This window comes from Crotalus tigris, unplaced genomic scaffold (assembly GCF_016545835.1).
Source record: "Crotalus tigris isolate CLP2741 ecotype Arizona unplaced genomic scaffold, ASM1654583v1 scf7180000018440.263527, whole genome shotgun sequence".
Classification (NCBI taxonomy): domain Eukaryota; kingdom Metazoa; phylum Chordata; class Lepidosauria; order Squamata; family Viperidae; genus Crotalus; species Crotalus tigris.
In genome coordinates, this window is record NW_024097003.1 from 236,599 (window position 1) to 248,115 (window position 11,517).

At 36.4% G+C, this 11,517-nt stretch overlaps 1 protein-coding gene across 1 annotated transcript; it reads right to left on the minus strand.

Moving 5' to 3' along the window:
• Positions 1-9,627: 9,627 nt before the first annotated feature.
• Positions 9,628-11,299, minus strand: LOC120312186 (vomeronasal type-2 receptor 26-like; the record flags this gene model as incomplete). The annotated part of the gene is made up of 2 exons (XM_039352550.1): positions 11,164-11,299; positions 9,628-10,496 (listed from the first exon to the last, which is right to left on the minus strand). Coding segments are annotated over exons 1-2 (1,005 nt in total), but the record flags the coding sequence as incomplete, so codon positions are not given.
• Between the last annotated feature and the right edge of the window lie 218 nt (positions 11,300-11,517).

The window sequence follows — 11,517 nt, forward strand, 5'->3', positions numbered from 1 at the left end:
TTTTCAGTGGTGTCACAGTTCTGGCAGGTTGGGAAATTCTGGATCCATTTTGTGAAAGAATGATACCGAGTGGGATCCTGGACATATGTCTTCTGTACTGTGAAGCTTCTTTCCAAAATTCAGATGGTCCCAACCATATGGACTTTCTAGAATCTTGAAGACTTGGTTCCTTCTTCAGTCATTGGGGCTAGAATATTGGTGGAGTCCTTTAATGGAGGTGGAAGTTGTTTAATTCTTACATGCCTTGTAAGAGACTCAATAGATTTTTAAATGATGTTTCCAATGGTGTTTATATTTTGCTTTTATATATACTTTATTAGCTGCTCAGATATATTTGTGTATGGATGGGAAGCTATATAAGTTTGCTAAATGAATACAGATTTAAATACTAACAGGGACAGGCATGGTAATGGTGGGATTATACAAGCCAGATCTCTCTATCCTGCACTGTCATATGCACCTGCCTTCTCACAAGTCCTCTGCTGATGGAACTGCTTGTGAACATAGGCCTAATACATTTCTTGAATTGGAGATTGACTCAGAGGCCTGGGGTTTGAAATAAGCATTTAGTCAAGTAGCCAAGAAGGGCCAGGCAGCTTCCATTCTTCTGAAGTCACCTGATAGGATGAGCGATGAAGCATGCCAGTTTTTTTTCTTCAATAAAACTGCCAGCGTTTGTTGTATTTTCAAAGAAATGGTAAGATTGTCCTTTGAAGAACTTTTGAGTGCATTTTTGGCTTCCTTAAGTCTTTCTTTTTCCTTGATTACAAATAAAGTAGGTCAGTAGATCTGTTCTTTCACATCAATAATAGTGCTTTGAAGAGTCAACTTGCACTCTTTTCCGCATCTCATATACATGCCCAGATAGATAGCTCATACAATTATGTCTAATTAGATGAAGTGTCTAATTGGGATCATCAATGTCATGGTGGCTTTCTTGGCATGGACATCGTCTGATAGTTAAATTATGCCAATCTGTGAATGGAAAACCCTTCCCCCTTCCATTATATACTTAACAATAGAGTTATATTTCCTTTTCTTTTCACTGAGACTGGCACATAATCAATTGCGTACATTCAGAATCTCATTTATTTGGGCATCTGAAATCTACCTTTGTAAGTTTCTGTGCTATGTAGGGCTATTATAGAGAAATCACAGTTGGCCTTATCCCTCATTTACCTGCCTCAAGATGAGATGTGCAGATGGTGTATTTTTGATTTAATTATCACTTTTTTTCCTCATCAAGCATATTGTAGTTTTGATTCTCAATATCTATTTTTCTATTGAAAGAAAGCCACATCCTCTGTGAGGATCCTATCAGCATCTTTTCTTTGTTGGTGTATTTTTTTATTAGATTCATAAGGCCACCAACTCAAACAATGTAACAGTAGGAGGAATAGAATAAAAAACAGAAAAAGCAATAAACATGACTCCTTCATGACATGGGGCCAGGCTACATCAGGTCACCTCATCAGATGTGTTAGAGGATGCATGCTGTGGGGACGATAAGATAGGGACATGTATTTAGTGGTTCCTATGAAATGTAACTTCTCTGCTGTGTTATCCTGCTTATGGAACATTCTTCGCCCCTAAAATTAGATGAGCTCTATCCTGTTTAATTCCTGAAGGCCCTCAAGAGTTGATTATGTCATCAGACCTGGGGCTCTCAGGGAATGGGAGACATGTGTAGATGGCTCTATTGCTGAGATGGCTAGTTTTACTCTCCCTTCACCTAGGATTTGCATTTCTGTTTTTATATTTACTGTTCATATGATTTGTATATATATTTATATCGGTGGTTTTTATCTGTGGTTTAACCTCTTTGTTGTGCATCACTGAGATTTCCCTTCCATGTGTTGTGGGTGGCTTTATAAATTCAATAAAAAAAAATAAAATAAGGGACAAGATGGCAAAGAAAGTGTGTTGACAATATAATAAAATTGCGTAAATATTGTAAGCTGAAGTAAAATTGCTAATAACAAATCACTATTTTGTTGAAATACCCAGGCAGAAAATGTTTCCACCAGTAGAGAAGTAATTTGGATGGTCTGACTCATCATGTTTTATATCAGAGCATAACATTCTGAGATGTTGGCATTTTCCAAAATTTTGAATCTGATCCCCATACCCTGAAATTTAAATTATGATATTAAAATGAAAATGGGTTGGAAAGATACATAAATACATGACTATAAATCATATTAGCATTTTATTGTAATTCAATATAAAGAAGACAAAATCTTATTATCTCCTCCAGTTCTTTCTCTTCTATTCTGCTGTCTCCAGGCACTGCGATGTCCACTATCCAGACTTTTTTGTCTTTCTTATCGACAATTGTTAAATCTGGGGTGTTATGTTGCAGGTGCTTGTCTGTTTGAATTCTGAAGTCCCAGAGCAGTTTAATTTTATCATTTTCTATGACTTTCTCTATTTTATGATCCCACCAGTTTTTGCTTACAGGCAAATGATATTTTTTTATTATTATGGATCATCGCACAGTCAGCCAGATGTTCAGACTGGATGTGGCATTTTGTCTACCTATCGAGTCCTTACCCAGGACCTGAGATAGGCAGATGTGGATGTTTGATGGTATTACAGATCTCGTCACAGGATGGAAGCAGTTCCTAGTAAGGCCGCCTTTTGCAATTGACTAATAGCGAATTTGTCAATGCCAATGGTGTTCAAGTGGTGCTCCAGTTGTTTTGGGATTGCACCCAAGGAGCCTATTACTATTGGTACTACCCTTGCTTGCTTTTGCCACAGTCTTTCTATTTCTATTATTATTATTATCGATCATCGCATAGTCAGCCAGATGTTCAGACTGGATTTGGCATTTTGTCTACCTATCGAGTCCTTACCCAGGACCTGGGATATTACTATTACTATTATTATTATTATTATTATTATTATTATTATTATTATTATTATTATTATTATTATTATTATTTTATAGAAATTCCTCCTTCTCTCTACTTTAGTGAATTTTTCTTCTGCTACTCAACCAGAAAGTGCTACAAAAAAGGTAGTCTTTTTCTGGATTTGAGAATTTTGGGATCTGAAGATTGGAAAGGGAGCAGAAGGCCCCTGGGAGAAAAATTACTTCCATGTATCTAATGTGATACCTAAAATATATAACAATACCTAAAAATATAACAATGTGGCAACAAGAAATAAGGAATAAGCAATTTCAGAGATTACCACCAAGTGTCTAGACAACTAAAAATTATAAACAGCAATTTAAAATTTTTAGATATGTAATTCTTCTACTCTAGAGGAATAGCTTAATGAAGAACCTCATAATGTTACTTGTTGTATGCCTACCTGTGAGATGCAAGCGGTCAGGAACCAGAACAGTACTACAATTTTATTTCATGCTATCTATACACGAGACTCTGAACTATTAATGGCCAAGGTGAATTGGTGCCAGACAAGACTGAATGGATTTTAAAGAGGGATGGGCTTAGGTCTCTTATAGGAGTAAAGAGATGCCAGACTCATGATGCATTTGACCCCACCCTCGGTCTCAGCCTGGTAATCTCCTACATTACATAAACAAAATCATGTTTTTTTCAATAAAGACACTTTCAGGTAAATGCAGATGGGATTGGAGTAAAAATATACTGTTAGTGAATTTTGTAAAAATTGAAATTAATATGTTATTATGGCTACATTCCCATTAAAGTAGGAGGCATTATAACTCACTTGCCAAGGCTGGACTTTCAGCAAATTCCACTTCTCTCCATTGCCCATTCTCTTCTATCCGGCTCTGGATGAATACATAGCATGGAGACTATGTGCTACAGCATACACTGCATTGTAAATGTGGTAGCTCTGGCCAGACATCTCCATTTCAAAGACAGTTCCAGGGAGACTCCGCAGATCCTCTTTCCCAGTGCAGTTTCCTTTGCCTGATGCATACATTTTGTACATTGGAAATGAACAGGTAAATGCAGCACCCCAGAATGCAGGTAGGAAATCCATTTTAGAGTGAAATGGATTTAGGTTCTCAAGGAACTTTTGAAAACCTGGTAATATATTTGTGTGTAGGGCAAAAGACAAACTAACGAGAAATAGAGAGGAGAGAGGAATGAGTAACAAGAGAGGAGCTTTATTCATTAAGGACCTGACAGTATCTGAGAGTATTCATGTGGCATTTTATATTATAAGGCTAAGATAACTAGTGCTTTACTGATAAATGTATCTAACATTGTTGTGGCATTTACAGAAAGAGGAGAAAGTCAAAGAACTTGAGGCACACCAAGAAGATGGAGACACAATATCAGACATATTATTACAGCATCAATTAGCAATGGTTGAGTCCACCAGAAGAGCAAGTACCAGAATTTTGTATCTCTCTCAACACCAGAAGAAGAAGAAGAAGAAGAAGAAGAAGAAGAAGAAGAAGAAGAAGAAGAAGAAGAAGAAGAAGAAGAAGAAGAAGAAAGAAAGAAGAAGAAGAAGAAGAAGAAGAAGAAGAAGAAGAAGAAGAAGAAGAAGAAGAAGAAGAAGAAGAAGAAGAAGAAGAAGAAGAAGAAGAAGAAGACAGAAACAATGATACCTAACCATTTCTTACAAACTAAATATGATGTTTGTGCTTATTAAGAATTACTGTGGTTGTAATAGTAATTGATGCATTACATTTCTCTGGGAAAATAAATAAATAAAAACTACCCCAAATCAGTTCCCCAATATTGCAGCTGTTTTTGAGGGGTTCTCTCCACTTTTAACCACCACTCTTTCCTTTCTTGTGCATTTATGTGAGCCCGGATACCTACCTGTGGAATTTTGTAGGCATTTAATATGTTGGCCATCTGTATGGTATTCTGGGAAGGGAGATCACCAATGACAGCCATGATGTTTTCCTCCTTTCCCCTCCTGTAATTGAGGGGACAATGGCCTTCAACAAAGAAAAGAGTCAAAAGGTACTCAGAGGCTTTCAGTGCTTGAAAACCATTGTCATAGATCTTGGAGACCAAGGTGATGTTGGGTAATAAGTTCTCATTCATGTTGATCTCCTGAATGGCAAACCTGAAGGCTAGGATATGCTGTAGGTTTTTAGGCAACGGCCTGCAAAAAGAGTTTCAGTTAGTTCTACAATCTTAGAATGTGACAAGGATTGGATTTAGATAGACTTCTTTGATAATGCTTTTCTCTTTGCATAAATGATGTATTTGTCTGCTTTAATGAGTATTAGAGAAGTGAAGAATGCACCCATATTCTGAAGCATTGTTTAAAAAAGAATAAAACCTTCATTCTTAAATTTCAGTAGTTGAGATATTCCAGAAGTGAGGAAAGAATGGAATGAGGAGCTGAGGTGGAATGTCTGATTGTCACTTGAGGATCATGTGGTCATCTATGCATCATACTTTGAGAAGTTTAAAACAGGGTTTTAATGCAATTAAAAGGATTATTTCTTATGTGTAGCATAGCAATGAAATTGGAGGGCAGAAACTGATGAATTGTGCCAATTGTTAAGACAATCCAAATACTCAAAATGTACTGTAACATTTGATCACACTCATATATTTAAAAATGACCCACCTTTTTATGCCTTAAAGTACTAAGGAGACATACTGCATGATAAATAGAAATCTCAAGCAACCATAATCTATTTAAAATAAAAGTCTTGGTATATAGAAGTGTTTGCAACTAAGGAATAAATGATAAAATCCTAATGACGTCGTTATATATTGTGAGAATCATAGATATATATTTATAAGTTTTAATAAAATATCATGCTAGATATTTTTAACAAGGATTCTTTTTCTTTTTGCATACAAAATAAAAAAATAGAGGAACAATATTGTTAAAATTAAACTTAGGAGTTTTTTTATGATCAGATTAATTCTTGTGTAGCAACAGCCACATGAAAAAAACAGGAAGGCTACATTCAACAGCTATATTCTAGCACCTGACTAACAGAGATTTATAAATAAGAATCATGCCTAAACCAGTTTTGATTCTCATCTACAGTGGAAAAATTTTAATGGGAATCTCTTGAATTCAATCACATTAAAAAAAACCTGAAAGGTTTCTTTCAAAAGAGTACTTGCTTTCCACGCAAGGATCCTTCTGGGTGTTCCATAAAGTGGAGAAAAGGCAATTCAGGATATATAGTAGACACAAATTCTCCAACGATTATATCATTGGAGAGGGCAGGGAAATTAAGCTTAAAATGTCTTTTGTCACCACACATGGGGTTAAAGGTCTTGCTGAAAGAAGCCTGGAGGATAAGGACAGAGAGTAGAAACACATGGCAAAGTATGTGAGTCCTTTTGAATGCCAAAGGAATTTGGCTCCAATCACAGCAGTGCAGGCACATCTGCATCACAGCACTTTGTCTGCAACAATGAAAGAGAGTCTCTGTTGGTTTTATGCATAACTAAGGTTGTAGATTACAATAATTATCATCTGAGTGATTCATAATGCAACCTACTGAGCCTCATGAAGTTGTTAACAATAAAGTTAAACTGTTAAGTGTTTAAGTGTTCTGTGCTTTCCCCAAAAAAGAAGTTTAATTAATTAATTCTGACAATTATGAGGTAGGCAAACCCCTTTCCCAAAGCTATTCAACTATTTTTCCAGTTGATGAAATGTTATGGTCCAAACCCGTTTCTTCGCTACTCTCATCAAGCAAGAAAGAAATGATCTTGGGATCATAACAGATTTGGGGAGCTGAGTCTTGCTTTCCCCTATCCAAAGAAAGAATGCTGGTTAAAAGGAAGAAGAGATAGTTTAATAGCCAGATAAATTCTCCCTTCTCATCTCACAACCTCCTAATTCATAAAAAATACTTATTTCTTCTGCTCATCGCTTTGCTGAAATGGTCATATTGGAAAAAGAAACTCTGTAGTTTTATTAGAACTCTGTTCTAATAAAAGAGCAATTGGATGAACTGTGGAGAATGGAGACCACTTTGTAGGCACCAGCTACTTAACTCATTAAAATTGGATGTGGATGGTCCCTCCCCCTGGATTCCTGGGCAACTTCCTGTCTCCATTTTTTTTCCTGTTCATTGCTGAAAGAGACAGATAGAGCTGCTGACTACTGCTCTATCGTGGTGGCTGAACAGTTGTCTGGAAGGCTTTGATCTTGATTCACTTTGAAAGAGGTGATGAGTTTTGAGAGAGGGATCTCATGCATCGTTGCCTGAAGCAGTGGAAAAGAAGAGGCTTGGTCAGCTATCAAAACTCACCATCCTCTGTGAAGGATGAGGAACGGCAATTCTTCTTTCAGCTTGAAATTAGGTTCACTATGACTAAACCATATTTCTATAGGTCCATCAGGTTGGTCTTATAGTCATTGCTTTTCTAAAAAAAAAAAAACCTTCTTAAAATGGCAACCAAAGAGGTATATTAGGTAGGCACCTTGCTTTATATTATTCCAAACTCTTACATTGCTTTAATTGAAAAAAGAAACCCAGAAATTTCAGTGGCTTTAAAAATGGCATATACATAGTAAATCATGCATTAAATACAATAGAAATAATAACATTAAAATAAACCAGCATAATTTTATCACTCAAAAGCTTAGTGACCATGCAGATATATTTGTATAATTTTTTGCATAGCAGCAAAGTGCTAGTTTGACCACTCCCTTCTCTTAGGAATTAGTTTCCATGAATGAATAAATGAAGTAAAGTATATAGTGGTACCTTGGTACTCAACTACTTTCAAACTCATCAAATTTGGTAGTCAATACATTTCAACATGAAAATTTTGTGCTGGTATTCATTGTTTGTTTGATGCACAAGCTTGAACGTCTTGGCATTGGCTCCCATTATTCCTTATGAGAAAACATTGTTTGGTACTCGTCGTTTTTAGTCCTCATCATGCTACCCTGAACAAATTAACAATGAGTACTAGGGTACCACTGTATTTGTCAGTTGTTAGTTTGATTTTTTTTGAAGAAATATAAAGAATAATTATCTCTTCTTTTGTTCTTTTTATTTTTGGAGAATGCAACTATACTGACACATATTTCCACTTTGTCACTTAAACACTCATTTTGTCTTTAACATCTTAGAATGGAAGATTTCAGCATCTTACTAAAAGATAAAGTAGAAGCACAGGAGAGATGTAAAGATGTTCTACAATTTTAGATGTTCTACAACTAAATAGCTAATGTCATTGAGGGGTGAAGTGACCTAGAGGTAGAGTTCCCTTCTCATAATCAGGAGGCTGTGGGTTTGATCCTATGTGTAGTGGCAGATATTTCTCTCTCTGGGCACAATGAATAATTGTCTGCTGCGAACTCTGCATAGACATCAGGAAGGGCATCTGGCCAGTAAACACTTGAGCTCCATTTAGTTGCCCCAACTCCACCCTGATGCAAGGGATTGCAAGGTTGTTAAAAGAAAAAAAAAGCTAATGTCATTATATAGAGAGGGATGTCAAACTGCCAGCCCCTGGGCCAGATGCATCATAGCAAAACCGCACCCACCCCATTGCCGGCAATGGAAAAAAAGTCACAATATGTCATGGCATGTCAGGTGATGTTGTGAGTTTGACACTGCTGATATAGAGGAAAAATATATTAACTGATTTTAAGATGTTTGTTCTCCAGCTTCATGTTTATATTTGTACTGAAACTCAAGGAGTCACAAATTAGTGGCAAATGGAGACCCAGATTATTGGGGGCAATATGCAAGTAATGCTTACATGGTCAACTGTGCAGAGAGTGCTGAAATTGCTATGGAGCTGTATACAAGTTTAAATGTTGTTGCGTTCAAAAATGGAAGAAGACATCTATTCCTGAATAAAATATAGCTATCAAGCTGTGAAGCTATAAAGTCAGGCCATCCAAATTACTTCTGTACTTGAGGAAATTTTCTTCCTGGGCATTTCAACAAAATAGTGATTTGTTATTAGCAATATCACTAATAAAAGCTATATAGCTTTATATCTTTATAGCTCTTTTTTTATAATAGAGTGTAGCATTCTGAGGCATTTGCTGTTTCCAAAATTTTGAATCTAATCCCCATCCCCTGAAATTTAAAATATGATATTAAAAAGAAAATGTGTTGGAAAGAGGACACCAATAAATACATGACTATAAATCATATTAGCATTTTATTGTAATTCAATATAAAGAAGATAAAATCGTATTTAATAAATAAGATTACTTGTGGACATCCTAGCCACTATATTTCTGAATGTAGTTTTCAATTTATTGATCGAAGACAAAGATGTCTTCATCCAGAAAAAATAGTGCACATTTTTTCCTTGTTATTATGTGTTTGTGAAGTTTCTTACATTAAGAGCCCTGGTGGCATAGTGTTAGAAGACAGTATTGCATACAAAGTCTGCCTACAGCCTGGAGTTTGATCTTGACGAGGCTCAAGGTTCGCTCAGCTTTCCAACCTGTAAATGAGGACCCAGATTGTTGGGGGTAATATGCAAGTAATGCTTACATGGTAAACTGTGCAGAGAGTGCTGAAATTGCTATGGGGCTGTATACAAGTCTAAATGTTATTGCTTTCAAAAATGGAAGGAGACATCTATTCCTGAATAAAATTCTTTGACCAATCATCTGTTATGTTGTCTTCAGCCAAATTAGGAATTAGGGCAGCATTTACGCTGCACTTGAAACCACACTAGTCTTTTTCCTAACTAGCTGCTCTCTGGTATTCAGCTCTGGTCTCAGCATGATAATATAGCACTTGGGCATAAAAATGCAACCTAATAAGCCACCACTTGAGGCCAAGATAGAGAAGACCTCCACAGCCACCATGGATTTCCCCTTAGTGCTTAAGTAGGTGGGCACAAAGGAGACCCAAACACTGCAAAAGACCAGCATGCTGAAGGTGATGAGTTTGGCTTCATTGAAACTGTCGGGCAACTTCCGGGCAAAGAAGGCCACTATGAAGCTGATGAGGGCCAAAAGCCACATGTAGCCCAGCACAACATAAAACATGATCTCTGAGCCTTCGTTGCATTGCACTAAGATCTCATCCAATTGGGAATGCATGTCCAACTCTGGGAAAGGAGGAGAAATGGTCAACCACACAGCACAGATGCTTGTTTGAATAAGTGAGCAAAAAACAATGACTGAGACAGACAGTCTTTTCCCTACCCACAACCTCATGTGGTTCCCTGGCTTTGTGGCTATGAAGGCCAGAACCACAGTGATGGTTTTGGCTAACACACAAGATACCGCGATGGAGAAGACAACTCCAAAAACTGCTTGCCGGAGGAGACATGTGACTATCCCTGGGCATCCGAGGAAGAAGAAAGAGCAGAGAAAACACAGCAGGAGTGAGAAAAGCAAAGTGCAGGTGATATCCCAATTGTTGGCTTTGACAATGGGAGTATTTTGGTAGCGGATAAATGTCCCCATGACTAAAATTGTGATTACAGCAAAAGAAACAGCAAAGCTAGTCAGGATTTCTCCCACGAATTCTTTGTAAGATAAGTAGGCGATAATTTTCGGAATGCAGTGATGATGCTTCTCATTTGGATATTGTTCTTCTGGGCACCTCTCACATTGCTTGGAATCTGAGAACCATAAATAAGATTTTTAAAAATTCTACACATTTAATTGATACTAGGTTTTAACAATTATTCCTTGCTGAAACAGTTTTTGGAATCTTCACACATAAATGTATGGTTGCATTCTGAGCAAGTTTCCATATTACCACTTAAATCTGATAACTAGAATTGGCTTCATATAAAGAAAATAAACCTCTTTCAAAAATTGTGCCTTAGGAAAATCTTTTTAAAAGTTTATTTAATATGCTATGTTTCTTGGAGATATGATTACACACCTAAATAAAGAAAAGCTTCTATTTAAAAAAAGAAGAAAGAAAACAAGGCAGGTGAGAGATCCCAATCAATCTATTCTTGTGTTTGAAATTATATTAAAAAACCCAAACTTGATTAGAGAAAAATGTATTTTTAAAGAGATATTACCGTAGATCTCTTTTTCTTACCAACCATGGTGGAAATGCTTCCCTCTGAACATTGGACACAGTCATAACAGCAAACCTGTTTCCCCTCCTTAATTAATTTCCGGTACCCAGGATAGCAACTGTCTACACAGGTGGCAGAAGGTGGTGTCTAATGGGAAAGGGAAGAATAAATAATTAAGAAGAATTATAATCTGGTTTTTACTCAATCAGTCAGCAGTCATTCTCTGTAAATAAATCCTAAAGCAATCATTTACTTGTAAGTTCTTCAATTCTTGAATTTCTAGAACTGATTGCTAGATTTAGTCGGAATAGAGGTAAACATCTGAACAATCTTCTAACTGCTATTGAAAATTTGGATAAAAGTCCCTTCACAATTCCTACATCATACATAAGAGAATTTGAAAAGTCCTGAAGATGGTCATAGAAGACTCTCTCACAAACTTAATGAGCTGTCTTAATTTGACAAATAATAAGAAATAAACTTATATGAGAAATGTTGAATTTCTAAGAATTTTGGTTGGGAATGACATCCATATTTAGTCTTCCTCACTTCCTTGAGCTGATAGCAAATATATTCCTGCCTAGCATTTGCCGTCCTTTTTCAATTA